The 15,375-nt window shown below is 46.0% G+C and overlaps 1 protein-coding gene across 2 annotated transcripts in view; it reads left to right on the top strand.

Annotated features, from left to right (window-relative positions):
* tbck (TBC1 domain containing kinase) overlaps positions 1 to 15,375 on the top strand; it is a 202,672-nt gene that overhangs the window by 73,529 nt on the left and 113,768 nt on the right. For both annotated transcript variants that reach the window (XM_043674337.2, XM_043674336.2), the window contains exon 20: positions 2,777 to 2,862. In XM_043674337.2, the coding sequence (XP_043530272.2) occupies positions 2,777 to 2,862 (86 nt within the window). The remainder of the gene's footprint in view (positions 1 to 2,776; positions 2,863 to 15,375) is intronic.

Here is a 15,375-nt window from a genome sequence, read left to right as displayed (position 1 = left end):
GCCATTCAGCCATCAAATGAACGCAGACTTCTACAGAGCAGTCTAATCTGTCCCACATCCCCCTCCAGCCTTGCCAAGTTTATTTCCTTTGAGTGTTTATCTAATTTCCTCCTAAAGTCATTGAGTGTTTCCACTTCCACCCCCCTCGTGGGCAATGAGTTCCATGTCATTATCACTGGCTATGTTTAAGAAATGTTCTTCCTCAAATTTCACCTGTGTCTCTTGCTTAAAATCTTAAAGAATGTGTTCTCTCATCCTTGGCCCACTTGCTGACGTGAACAGTTAATTCTTATTAAACATTCTCGGTGAGGAATCCAATAACTTAGCCACTGGACTACTCAAACCCCTATTGCCAGATGTTTAGAGTCATAGAGCTGTGCAACACGGAAACATACCCTTCGGTCCAACTCGTCCATGCCGACCAGATAGCCCAACCTAATCTAGTCCCATTTGCCAGCACTTGGCCCATATCCCTCTAAACCCTTCCTATTCATATACCCATCCAGATGCCTTTTAAATGTTGTCATTGTACCAGCCTCCACCACTTCCTCTGGCAGCTCATTCCATACACACATCACCCTCTGTGTGAAAAGGTTGCCCCTTAGGTCCCTTTTACGTTTTTCCTCTTTCACCTTAAGCCAATGTCCTCTGTTCTGGACTTTCCCACCCCAGGGAAAAGACTTTGTCTATTTATCCTATCAATGTCGCTAACTGTTTATACAAGAGCATGTAACTTATGCCGAAACTGGAATTTGATACTTTTTAGAGATAAACTGGCACCAAATATAAACTTCTGTTAGGTCACCCCTCAGCTTCCGATGATCCAGGAAAAACAGCCCCAGCCTCGTCAGCCCATCTCTGTAGCTCAAATCCTCCAAACCTGCCAACATCCTTGTAAATCTTTTCTGAGCCCTTTCAGGTTTCACAACATCCTTCTGATAGAAGGGAGACCAGAATTGCACACAATATTCCAAAAGTGGCCAGTATTCCAAGAGTAACCAATGTCCTGTACAGCTGCAACATGACCTCCCAACTCCTATACTCAATGCTCTGACCAATAAAGGAAAGCATACCAAATGCCTTCTTCACTATCCTATATACCTGAGACTCCGCATTCAAGGAACTATGAAATTGCACTCTGAGGTCTCTTTGCTCAGCAACACTGGCCGCGACCTTACCATTAAGTGTATAAGTCCTGCTAAGATTTGCTTTCCCAAAATTAATCTCTAAATTAATCTCCATCTGCCACTCCTCAGCCCATTGGTCAAGATCTTGTTGTACTCTGAGGTAACCTTCATCACAGTCCACTACACAACCAATTTTGGTGCCATCTGAAAACTTACTAACTATACCTCCTATGTTCATATCCGAATCATTTATATAAATGATGAAAAGCAGCGGACCCAGCACTGATCCATGTGGCACTCCACTGGTCACAGGCCTCCAGTCTGAAAAACAACCCTCCACCACCACCCCCTGTCTTCTACCTTTGAGCTAGTTCTGTATCGATATGGCTGGTTCTCCCTGTATTCCATGAGTGAAAGAAATGCTTGGGATTCAATTTATCACAAAAGGATCTATGTTCCTTTCAGTCAGTTTTGTCCTCCATGTCTGTAGTAGCTTCACATCAGTGCAGAGATTATCCTGCAGAGATGTTTGTATCAGGGCTATCAAGAAAGGAATATTTGCCTTATGCATACTCTTTGTATTGCACAAATGTTGACAAAGGTAAATCTATACTGGAGCGTCAGATACTGCAAAACCTGATGAGATCAAAAGCAAAATGGTTTCCTATCAGCTTTGTGCCCGTATTGACCAAGTGCATTGGAATGAACTGAGACGTTTAAAAATGTGATGTATGAGATAATATATCACTAGGCATGTGGAACTAAGTTCTGTTCCGTTGTGCTTTTACATAACATTTTACTGATTTTCTCTTTCAGAACTTAAAAACTATTTAAAACTATTTCAGATTTTGCTTCACTCGTTGGTTAGTTGCATTACATTTCTTAATTATCTTAAAACGTAGACATAGTTTTTCTTTTATCTCCTTTCATTCTTTTTGAGGGTGGTCTTGAAAATTGCATTCTTGACTTATTGTTTCACTAACTGATGAAAATGTTTCCCCAGGTATCCAATTAAACCCCTTCATAATTATGAATGCTTTTATGAAATTTCCGCTCAGTCATGTCCATTCAACTAAAATGCTTTTGTTCTTTCCTCCTAACGAAAGCTTCCTGTTTCTGGCAAAACTCTTTGTTCCCTTTCCTTGGCATTGCCACCTTCTTAAAGTTTCAGCCTCACTATTTGAGAGCTCATTAGAGTCCAGGAACAGCAAGATGCTGTGTCATTGTACAAGTCGTCCCTGTAGATCAGCATCATTTTTTTTTTAAAAACCTGGTACTTCTCGACATATTTCAGTAATACTTTGAGTGAAAGCTTCTCAATGTGACTGTTCCACATGAAAGCAGTGCTTTTATGCTGTAAAATCGAACCACGTTGGTTAGTGATGCCTTTCCCACACACTATTACAAGGGTCACTATTTGTATGTCACAAAGCCGAGATATTGCCTCTTATGGTCTCAGGTTGTGGCTATTGAGACACAGGTCATTCCTAAGTCAATCGCTTAAGGTCGTCTTTGTGTAGCCTGAAAACTGTGGCTGGGTTTTCTGTGTATCAGTGAATAGCCTCTATGACCGGTTGTGAAGCAATCAGCGTTATCCAAAGATCAGTGTATTTTTGTTTGACAATTAATAAATTTTCTCCTTGTTGCAGAGTATCTGACAGTGTTTTCCCAGATGATTGCTTTTCATGACCCAGAGCTGAGTAACCATCTCAATGAGATTGGCTTCATTCCAGATGTAAGTACTAAAGATGCTTGTAAATTTTCCTCATGAATTTCAATGTCCTCTAATGTGGTTTTAACAAACTAAAAGTGGATCTCAGATTTGTGTTGGGAGTTACAGCAGGGGCACTGCTTATAAGAATAAAATGTCAGCCTGCACTTGAGAAAGTAATAACTGTCAAAATATTCTATGGTTTTTCCCTTGATAATAAATGAAATTAGATTGGACAGTCAAATGCTAAGGAGGGTGATGCGAGTGCACACCATAAAACTGCCACTTTGGAGGCTGAGACTGATAGAATCCTCCTTTGGAGTATCATCTGGTTCTGTACAAACGTCATTGTTATAATAATCAGGAGTAATCTGCTGATTGTGACCACAAATCAAAAGAAGTTACATTTGTATAGCACCCTAACAATTCTTCCAAAGTGGGTTGCAGCCAATTGATTACGTTCTGAGTTATGGTTGCTGTTATTTTGGTGGGTAAATGCATCAGCTACTGTACACCCAAATCACAAAAAATGCTGAAAATCATAAGAGGTCATCCAGCATCCATGGAGAGAGAGCAAGCTAACGGTTCGAGTCTAGATGACACTTCATCAGAGCTGACGTGAGCTCGTCAGCATTTTTTTGTTTTCAGTACAGATTCCAGCATCTGCAGTAATTTGCCAGATCAGTTCCACAAATAGCAAAATTAAGTAATGCTGTGTTAATCTCTTTAGGATGGGATGGTTGATAGAGAATGTTAGATATGAATCCGTGCTCTTTGAATGGGGCCATAGTGTCTTTTAATGTCTGACCGGAGTGGGAGTAGAAGGGGCCTTGGTTTAACATGTCATCCGAAAGACGGGATTTCTGAGCTTGCATTGCTGCTTCAGTACAGTGCTGAGGTGCTGGCCCTGGTTATGTGCTCCTATCCCTGAGCTGTCAACCTTATGATTTGGAGACCAAAAGGGCTGGGGACATGACTTGTAAGAAAGGTAAAGGCCGAGGAATGTCAACCCAAATCGTTGCCATGCAACTCTCATCAATCAGTTCAAAGACAAAAGGTACTGGAGAAAACCACGTGATCAGGAAGTGACAAAAATTTCGAGCTTAACATGCTTTCACTATTATGGAGTCTGAATGTAACTTTGATGTCAATAATATCAATTACAGTTTCCATTTTGTGTTTTGAATTAAGTGGTTGCAAATTCATAAACATAAAATATGTATTTTAAATTTTAAGACCTTTTCTGTGTCATATAAAATGAAGATATTAATTGAATATTTCAATTAATTTCTTAGTAGCGCAGGTAAATGGCAGAATTTATCTTGTGATTCCAAGCTTCCCAATGCCCTTCACAGTTTGGAGAAGAAACCACAATACTGTTCAAAGTTTTTAAAAAAGAACTTGTGTCTCAGACAACATTCCTACCTCAAGTTAAATCAGAGCTGCTCAACTAACTGCTCACATCATAGCTTACATAATGTGTTTACAACAAGTTTCAGAATTGTATATGGTTGCAACGTTTTCATGTTTTGATCATGGAGCACAGGCAATGCTATAACTAAGTAGCAGAATTCAGAGACTAGCATAAATTTAGCATTTAGCCATTTTAGGTATCTGTCCCTGTTTAATATGTTCCCAGTACCTGTCTTTAAAACATCAACCGATTTGTATTGTAAAGCTGGTGGAGTCAAGCAGTGGAATACAAGTTTCTTCTCTGACTAAACTAGAACAATTTGTTTCCTTTCATATGCTGATTCTTCTGCCCCTTACAATCTGCCATCTTCAAAGGTCCATGATTTCTCAGTAAAAATTTGTTTCAATTCCTGATGCTGATGTTAAAATTGGATGTGGTCAAGTTTGGGCTTGGTATGAAACTGTAGGGTTTTGGGTAATTTGTGCACTTTTCATCTGTAAGCATTCTTGTGAGCAAATATATTTGCTCTATATTGCATTTCTTGAAGAGAACTACCTCAGTAAGGAGTCAGTAATTGGTGAAAGGATGGGATAGGACCAAAGCTGAGGGCTGCAGTATTTATTGGGTGTCATCCTTGGTTCCATGATAGCAGTCATGCCTCCAAGTGTGTCTAAGCTGTATTCCAGAGACTCTAATGCATACACCTGCCTACCACTCCAGTCATTGTCAGTTGCTGATACTATTTGGGTGAGAATATAGAATCCCTACAGTGTGAAAGTAGGCCATTCAGCCCTTCAAGTCCACACTGACTCTCCAAAGAGTATCCTACCCAGACCCACCATCCTTGTAACCCTGCATTTCCTTTGGCTAATCCACCTAGCCTGCACATCTCTGGACACAATGGGCAATTTCTTATGGCCAGTCCACCTAACCTGCACATCTTTTGACTATGGGAGGAAACCAGAGCACCCAGAGGAAAACCACACAAACACAAGGAGAATATGCAAATTCCACTCAGACAATCACCTGAGGGTGGAATCGGTCTTGGGTGCTTGGTGCTGTGAGGCAGCATTGCTAACCAGATATTAAACTGAAATCCAATCTTCACTTTCAGGTGAATGTAAAAGATTCGAAAGCTGTATTTATCCTTCACTCCAAAACCAATCAAACAGATTAACCAGTCATTAACATGTTGCTGTAGGTAAATTGGCTGCTACATTTCTTGCAGTTTAACAATAACTACAGTTCAAAAGTATATCATTCTGTTAGTAAAACACTTTGGGATATGCTCATATTCTGAAAAGAACCATGTTAGCACAAATACTTGCATTTCTTCGATCTCAATCATGGAGTGACACAACACTACAACCCAGAAGGAGACTATTCAGCCCATCAGGTCTCCTCCAGCTCTTTTGAGGAGAAATGCAAGTTGACCTAGACCGCCACTCTTTTGTCATATCCCTGTAACTTTTATCCCCTCAAATATTTATCAAATTCCCGTGTGAAATCTGGTATTAAATCTATATCCACCAACCTAAACCTCAGGTTGCCTCAGGATATTCTTTCCAATCCTGTTGACTCCAGCAGTCCATCTTGGATTTCATTGTAAGTTTTGTGACTACAGTCTAACCTGAGTTAATTCATGAGAGTACAGCTCATGGGTTGTTTAGTATAAGGTTTTAGTCCAAGAAATGTCGTGTGAGAAAAGGAGATAAGCTCATGATTTAATAGCCATTTAAGAACTAACAGCTTCGTTAAGTATAAACTAAACAAGCAGACAGGATACATGACCTACAACACATGAGAGCAGTCTGCTGGCCCCAGATTAGGTTTGGGAGACGGGTAGGTGCTGGTGACAGTAATGAAGCTGATCTCCATGGCTGGTGATGTCAGTCTCCACCGAACAGTTGGACAAACGAATGGAACAAGCTGATCTTTGTAGCTGGAAGTGGCGGTTTCCCCTGTCGTCAGTCCCCTGAAGCTAGCCAAAGTATTCATTTTAGATCAAATCGAAGAACTCTTAGCTGTCTGACGTGATTTTTGTTTACCCATCTCAGAAGTTGCTTAACCTTTGTTCAGCCACTTTGTTTATGTATGGTCCATGCCGTGACATGAATGTTATCAGGGTTAGGAATGTTCTAGGCCTGTGGGAAAGACATGACCTGGGCAGAGGTTACAGTCATAATATCATACAAATTTGGAGCAGGAGTAGGCTATTTGGCCCCTTGAACCTGTCTTGTGTTTGCCAGCTATCAAGCTGCAATGGAAGCTTCGAGGAAGCCAAACTACACCCCACTGCCATTAATTCACCCGACTCTTTAAAATGTCCATGTGGCCGAGTCTAAAGCACACCATGTGGGTTTGGAACCCAGAATGGAACCAGCAGCCAGGTTCTCAACCCAGAGTCGAAAACCCAGCTTTCGTGTCTTGCCAATAGATTCTTAAATTTCAAATCACTTGTTGCCCATTAATTTGTCCAGTCATACCTGAAAATTTACAGAGTTAAAATCTAATAATCCTCTACATTTAACTTTACAGCCAGCAACACAAAGGTGGCGGTGTGGTGAACAAAACATTAATGTCAGTGGAAAGGGTTAACCTCTCTGCTTGTTCGCCAAAGGGCGAAGCAGACATTCTCAAATGAATGTAATTACGTCAACCTCCTGTATCTTTTTATTTGAATAAACTTTCCATACTCCTTTAGAAGTAGACAAATGCTCTGAGTATACTTAATCTACAACTAAACTGTTGTGCTGTCTTAAAGGTGCACCATTTGAAAATGTGTCCAAGACAGATTTATAAAGATAATCTCTGCTCTAATTTACTATCATGTGATAAATCTAATGTGTAACTATAAACTCAGGAAACTGGTGACTTTGCAGTCTGAGCCTTCAGCATATGGTGAGAAATGACAGCAGTGTGAAGGTTAGTATTGGAATTCACGGAATTCTGGAGCATTGCAAGTTGCCTCTCTAAGGTTTTAAAATAAAGGAAGGAAGAGATAAAAGACAAAGCTAAAAATGGGAGTGTGAATCCAGCCGTTTAGTATGTATCTAATAGCAAATTTCAGGAAGGAGAAAATGTTACAGTGAGGGATCTAACAATTGAAAGGCAGGTGCAAGTAACTTAAACCCCGCCCCCACACCCAGCTCCAGCCCCACACCAGGTCCTAGCTCCCAGCCCTGCTGTGTTTTCACCATCCCTCCAGACCTACCCCTCTCTGAGGATGAAAGATCAGTCCTCAGCAGAGGCCTCACCTTCATTCCCCTACGCTCTCGGATTAATGAGTTCAACACACGGCGTGACATCGAACAATTCTTCCGCCGCCTTCGCCTCCGTGCCTACTTCTTCAACCAAGACTCTCGCCCACCCTCTGACGACCCCTTCTCCCGCCTCCAACACACCCCATCCACCTGGACACCCCGTGCTGGCCTCTTACCCGCCCTCGATCTCTTCATAGCCAACTGCCGCCGCAATATTAACCGCCACCTGAACTCCCCCACCCCTCTCACCCACTCCAACCTCTCACCCTCGGAACGCGCAGCCCTCCACTCCCTCCGTTGCAACCCCAACCTCACTATCAAACCAGCAGACAAGGGAGGCACGGTAGTAGTTTGGCACACCAACCTTTACACCACTGAGCCCAAACGCCAGCTCGCAGATACCTCCTCCTACTGCCCCCTTGACCATGACCCCACCCCCCACCACCAAACCATCATCTCCCAGACCATCCATAACCTCATCACCTCAGGGGACCTCCCATCCACCGCCTCCAACCTCATAGTCCCACAACCCCGCACCGCCCGCTTCTACCTCCTGCCCAAAATCCACAAACCTGACTGCCCCGGCCGACCCATTGTCTCAGCCTGCTCCTGCCCCACCGAACTCATCTCCGCATACCTTGACACCGTCCTGTCCCCCTTAGTCCAAGAATTCCCCACCTACGTTCGGGACACCACCCATGCCCTCCACCTCCTCCATGATTTTCGCTTCCCCGGTCCCCAACGCTTTATCTTCACCATGGACATCCAGTCCTTGTTCACCTCCATCCCCCATCACGAAGGACTCAAAGCCCTCCGCTTCTTCCTTTCCCGCCGTACCAACCAGTACCCTTCCACTGACACCTTCCTTCGACTGACTGAACTGGTCCTCACCCTGAACAACTTTTCTTTCCAATCCTCCCACTTCCTCCAAACCAAAGGAGTAGCCATGGGCACCCGCATGGGCCCCAGCTATGCCTGCCTCTTCGTAGGATATGTGGAACAGTCCATCTTCCGCAACTACACTGGCCCCAACCCCCACCTTTTCCTCCGCTACATTGATGACTGTATCAGCGCTACCTCGTGCTCCCACGAGGAGGTTGAACAGTTCATCCACTTCACCAACACCTTCCACCCCGACCTCAAAATCACCTGGACCGTCTCAGATTCCTCCCTCCCCTTCCTCGACCTTTCTATTTCTATCTCGGGCGACCGAATCAACACGGACATCTACTACAAACCAACCGACTCCCACAGCTACCTGGACTACACCTCCTCCCACCCTGCCCCCTGTAAAAACGCCATCCCATTCTCCCAATTCCTTCGTCTCCGCCGCATCTGCTCCCAGGAGGACCAGTTCCAAAAACCCAGATGGCCTCCTTCTTCAAGGACCGCAATTTCCCCCCCGACGTGGTCGACGATGCCCTCCACTGCATCTCTTCCACTTCCCGCTCCTCCGCCCTTGAGCCCTGCCCCTCCAACTGCCACCAGGACAGAACCCCACTGGTCCTCACCTAACACCCCACCAATCTCCATGTACAGCGCATCATCCGCCGTCATTTCCGCCACCTCCAAACGGACCCCACCACCAAGGATATATTTCCATCCCCTCCCCTATCAGCATTCCGTAAAGACCACTCCCTCCGTGACTCCCTCGTCAGATCCACGCCCCCACCAACCCAACCTCCACTCCCGGCACCTTCCCTTGCAACCGCAGGAGGTGCAAGACTTGCGCCCACACCTCCCCCCTCACCTCCCTCCAAGGGCCCAAAAGAAACTTCCATATCCGCCACAGATTCACCTGCACCTCCACACACATCATCTATTGCATCCTCTGCACCCGATGTGGCCTCCTCTATATTGGGGAGACAGGCCGCCTACTTGCGGAGCGTTTCAGAGAACACCTCTGGGACACCCGGACCAACCAACCCAACCACCCTGTGGCTCAACACTTCAACTCCCCCTCCGACTCCACCAAGGACATGCAGGTCTTTGGACTCCTCCATCGCCAGACCACAACAACATGACGGTTGGAGGAAGAGCGCCTCATCTTCCACCTAGGAACCCTCCAACTACAAGGGATGAACTCAGATTTCTCCAGTTTCCTCATTTCCCCTCCCCCCACCTTGTCTCAGTCAAATCCATCGAACTCAGCACCGCCTTCCTAACCTGCAATCTTCTTCCTGACCTCTCCGCCCCCACCCCAGTCTGACCTATCACCCTCACCTTGACCTCTTTCCACCTAACGCATTTCTGACGCCCCTCCCCCAAGTCCCTCCTCCCTACCTTTTATCTTAGCCTGCTGGGCAAACTTTCCTCATTCCTGAAGAAGGGCTTATGCCCGAAACGTCGATCCTCCTGTTCCCTGGATGCTGCCTGACCTACTGTGCTTTTCCAGCAACACATTTTCAGCTCTGATCTCCAGCATCTGCAGACCTCACTTTCTCCTCAAGTAACTTAAACTTGACTATAGAGCTTTGGGAGTCATTTTGATCTCTTTATTAAGGAAAAATATCATTTCAGTGGAGGTGGTTCAGAGAAGGTTCACTAGGATGATCTCTCATAAGAAGGGATTGTCTTATGACCAAAGATTAAACAGGTTGGGGCACTAATCACTGGAGTTGAGAAGAATGCGAGATGATCTCATTAAAACATATAGGACTCTTAAACACTTGACGGGGTAAATGCTGAGAGGATGTTTCTCCTCATGGGTGAGTATAGGGCCAGAGGATGTTGTCTCAGAATAAAAGGATGCCAGGTTAAGACTGACTTGAGGAGGAATCTCTTCTCTGAGAGTTGAGAGTCTGTGGAACTCCTAAGCACAGAGAGCTATGGGGGCAAAGTCCTTGTGTACATTTAAAGCTGTGATAAATTCTTGATTGGTCGGGCAATCACAGATTACAGGGAAAGTGGACGTGAGGAATGTTGGATCAGCCATGGTCCTGTTGAATGGTGGAGTAGAGATTAGATTAGATTACATACAGTGTGGAAACAGGCCCTTCGGCCCAACAAGTCCACACCGCCCCGCCGAAGCGCAACCCACCCATACCTCTACATTTACCCCTTACCTAACACTACGGGCAATTTAGCATGGCCAATTCACCTGACCTGCACATCTTTGGACTATGGGAGGAAACCGGAGCACCCGGAGGAAACCCACGCAGACACGGGGAGAACGTGCAAACTCCACACAGTCAGTCGCCTGAGGCGGGAATTGAACCCGGGTCTCTGGCGCTGTGAGGCAGCAGTGCTAACCACTGTGCCACCGTGCCGCCCACTAACTAGACTAGACTAGAGGGGCTGAATGGCCTGTTTTTGTTTTTAATTGTTATTGTCTTGACGTGAATTGTACGGAAGAGAAAAGGCCTCTTGGGTGGAGATTCAAGATGTTGGTGTTGCACAATGTTGTTGCATCAAGCTATGGAACTAAATGCATCTCAAAGAGATTGAAATGCATCTCAGAAACGGGGTTTGTCTCAGAAATAGTGATGCAATGAACTCAGGAATGGAAGAAAATGTCACTGTGGATAAACTCATAATAATGATAAACTGAATAGGAATAGAGAAAGTCTGTCCTTTTCTGCAGATGTAACTTTTTTGAATGAGTAGTTTCAGTGTGATTTTTCATCAGCTTTTAAGGCTGTATTTGTAATGTTTTAGTGTATTCTCACTAAATTATCTAAAACATCTCGATTTCTTGAAAGAGCAACAAAGACTAGTGCAACTTCAAGGAATTTGAAGTCCTGTGCAGTGATTCAGCCTGACTATACTGACTGGAGGCAAAAGTAGATTGAGATTGGTTATGAGTCACTGTAACTTGGTTGCAGAAAAACATGTCAAAAGTAAAGGAAGACTGAAACAAAAATGAAAACAGAAATTGCTGGGAAAACTCAGCAGGTCTAGCATCATCTGTGGAGAGAAATCAGAATGAACATTTCCGGTCTAGTGACCCTTCCTCAGGACTGATTCTTCTCTCTCTGATTTCTGTCCATAGATGTTTCTGTTTTTTGTTTTTTGTTTCTGATATCCAACATCTGCGGGTTTTTGTTTGGTTTTTGTAAAGGGAGACTATTCAGTTTAAGTAATGAATGCAGTTTCCAAAGTCCAAAGGAGCCTCGACAAATCAGAGGAGAATTTCCTCCTTCCCCATCCCTCAAAAAAAAGTAGTATGGATTCTAAACCATCAGAAGTATTTAATAGTGTGTCAATATAATCTTTCAAAAGGGGTTTGCTATTGTTAAACCTTTTATAAGCCTCCATCTTATTTATATACATCTATGTTTCTGAAATTGTCTGTGGAGAAACAATTGTCCCATTGTTGCAATCTTTAAAATGTTGTCAATGAACCAACCTCTGTGCCAAATTTGATAACGTAGTTTATAATGTTCGATTGTTATCCTGGAGTTTTCAATTAAAAGTCTTCTGCGCTGAATTTTTATTTGGGGGGAAGGGATGACAGCAAAAGATTTTATCTTCATAGTTTTAACCTTGAATATTGATGGGTTGTATGGGTTGGAGTGCAGGATGATACATTATTTGTTGAGAGGCGTTTTCTCATTTCACACTGTCTTGCACTGAACATCTAGCAGGTACACCAAAGTGGTAATAGTTATTGCCCAGTGATTCTTGCAGTCTATAACCTGATCAGAATTTTTCTAAAGTTCCAAAACACAGCAACAGGATTTGAGCTATAGGAAGAGGCTAAATAGGCTAGGGGTTTATTTCCCAGCAGCTTCAGAGGCTGAAGGGTGACCTGATAGAGGTTTATAAAATCATGAGGGGTGTGGATAAGGTGAATAGCCCAGATCTTTTCCCTAGGATGGGGGAGTCCAGAACTAGAGGCGATAGTTTAGGGTGACAGGGGAAAGATTTAAAAGGAACCTAAGGGACAACCCTTTTAACACAGAAGGTGCTGCATGTATGGAATGAGCTGCCAGAGGAAGTGGCGAGGATGGTACAATTACAACATTTAAAAGGCACTTGGATGGATATATGAATCGGAAGGGTTTAGAGGGATATGGGCCAAATACAGGCAAATGAGACTAGGTGAATTTGTGATACCTGATTGGCATGGACGAGTTGGACCAAAGGGTCTGTTTCTGTGCTGTACAGCTCTATGACTCTCTATGAGTTTAAATATTGGTGTGAAAATCTTGTGTTCTGTTTATAATTGATGTATTTTGAATGGTGGGTGGTGCTTGGATCAAATGAAAGGAGGTAAATAAGGTGATGGGAGGCTGTCTTGGGGAGAAACCAAAATTGAAAAATGAGGTGCTGGAAAAACACAGCAGGCCAGGCAGCATCCGAGGAGCAGTAGAATCGACGTTTCGGGCATAAGCCCCTCTTCAGGAATGAGGCTGGTGTGCCACGTGGGCTGAGATAAAAGGTAGGGGGGAGGGAATTTGGGGGAGAGGCGCTGGGAATACGATAGGTGGAAGGAGGTGAGGGTGAGGGTGATAGGGCGGAGGGGGGTGGGGGCGGAGAGGTCGGGAAGAAGATTGCAGGTCAAGAGGGCCGTGCTGAATCCGAGGGTTGGGACTGAGATAAGGTGGGGGGAGGGGAAATGAGGAAGCTGGAGAAATCTACATTCATCCCGTGTGGTTGGAGGGTTCCTAGGCAGAAGATGAGGCACTCTTCCTCCAGGTGGCGTATGGCCAGGGTCTGGCGATGGAGGAGGCCAAGGACCTGCATGTCATTGACGAAGTGGGAGGGGGAGTTAAAGTGCTCAGCCACAGGGCGGTTGGGTTGGTTGGTGCGGGTGTCCCAGAGGTGTTCCTGAAACATTCTGCAAGTAGGCGGCCTGTCTCCCCAATGTAGAGGAGACCACATCGGTTGCAGCGGATACAGTAAATGATGTGTGTGGAGGTGCAGGTGAATTTGCGACGGATATAGAAGGATCCATTGGGGCCTTGGAGGGAAGTGAGGGGGGAGGTGTGGGCGCAAGTTTTGCATTTCTTACGGTTGCAGGGGAAGGTGCCGGGAGTGGAGGTTGGGTTGGTGGGGGGTGTGGACCTGACGAGGGAGTCGCGGAGGGAGTGGTCTCTCCTGAATGCTGATAGGGGTGGAGAGGAAAATATATCCCTGGTGGTGGGGTCTGTTTGGAGGTGGCGGAAATGAGGAAGGATGATACGATGTATCTAGAGGTTGGTGGGGTGGTAGGTGAGGACCAGTGGGGTTCTGTCCTGGTGGCAATTGGAGGGGCGGGGTTCAAGAGTGGAGGTGCGGGAAGTGGAGGAGATGCGGTGGAGAGCGTCGTCGACACGTTGGAGAGAAATTGCGGTCTTTGAAGAAGGAGGCCATTTGAGTTCGGTCTTGGAATTGGTCCTCCTGGGAGCAGATGCGGCGGAGGAATTGGGAATATGGGATGGCGTTTTTACAGGGGGCAGGGTGGGAGGAGGTGTAATCTAGGTAGCTGTGGGAGTCAGTCGGTTTGTAGTAAATGTCTGTGTTGAATCAGTCGCCCGAGATAGAAATGGAGAGGTCTAGGAAGAGGAGGGAGGAGTCTGAGACGGTCCAGGTAAATTTGAGGTCGGGGTGGAAGGTGTTAGTAAAGTGGATGAACTGTTCAACCTCCTCGTGGGAGCACGAGGTAGCACCGATACAATCATCGATGTAGCGGAGGAAAAGGTGGGGGATGGTGCCAGTGTAGCTGCGGAAGATGGACTGTTCCACATATCCAATGAAGAGGCAGACATAGCTGGGGCCCATGCGGGTGCCCATGGCTACTCCTTTGGTTTGGAGTAAGTGGGAGGATTGGAAGGAGAAGTTGTTCAGAATGAGGACCAGTTCAGTCAGTCGAAGGAGGGTGTCAGTGGAAGGGTACTGGTTGAGTCGACGGGAGAGGAAGAAGCAGAGGGCTTTGAGGCCTTCGTGATGGGGGATGGAAGTGTATAGGGACTGGATGTGGCATGAGGGTAAGGTGTTGGGGGCCGGGGAAGCGAAAATCATGGAGGAGGTGGAGGGCATGGGTGGTGTCCCGAATGTAGGTGGGGAGTTCTTGGACTAAGGGGGACAGGTATGCAGGGATGAGTTTGGTGGGGCAGGAACAGGCTGAGACAATGGGTCGGCCGGGGCAGTTGGGTTTGTGGATTTTGGGTAGAAGGTAGAAACGGGTGGTGCGGGGTTGTGGGACTATGAGGTTGGAGGCAGTGGATGGGAGATCTGAGGTGATGAGGTAATGAATGGTCTGGGAGATGATGGTTTGGAGGTGTGAGGTGGGGTCATGGTCAAGGAGGCAGTAGGAGGAGGTGTCCGAGAGTTGGCGTCTAGCTTCAGCGGTGTAAAGATCAGTGCGCCAAACTACCACTGCGCCTCCCTTGTCTGCCAGTTTGATGGTGAGGTTGGGGTTGGAGCGGAGGGAGTGGAGGGCTGTGCGTTGTGAGGGTGAGAGGTTGGAGTGGGTGACAGGGGTGGACAGGTTGAGGCGGTCAATGTTGCGGCGGCAGTTAGATGTGAAGAGATCGAGGGCGGGTAAGAGGCCAGCACGGGGTGTCCAGGTGGATGGGGTGTGTTGGAGGCGGGAGAAGAGGTCGTCAGAGGGTGAGCGAGAATCCTTGTTGAAGAAGTAGGTGCAGAGGCGAAGGCGGCGGGAGAAATGCTCGATATCTAGCCGCGTGTCAAACTCATTGATTCAGGAGAGTAGGGGGATGAAGGTGAGGCCTCTGCTGAGGACTGATTGTTCATCCTCAGAGAGAGGGAGGTCTGGAAGGATAGTGAAAATACGGCAGGGCTGGGAGCTAGGACCTGGTGTGGGGCTGGAGCTGGGAGTAGGAGCGGAGTCGGTCATGGGGGCGGAGATTGACGGAGAAACCAAGGCTTGTGGAGGAAATGGTAAACAACCAGGATTTTGAAAATGAGACAGGA

This window comes from Chiloscyllium plagiosum, unplaced genomic scaffold, assembly GCF_037043375.1.
Source record: "Chiloscyllium plagiosum isolate Xiang-an unplaced genomic scaffold, Cpla_swu_hap1 HiC_scaffold_36, whole genome shotgun sequence".
NCBI classification, from domain to species: Eukaryota; Metazoa; Chordata; class Chondrichthyes; order Orectolobiformes; family Hemiscylliidae; genus Chiloscyllium; species Chiloscyllium plagiosum.
This window is presented reverse-complemented; position numbering and strand designations above follow the sequence as displayed.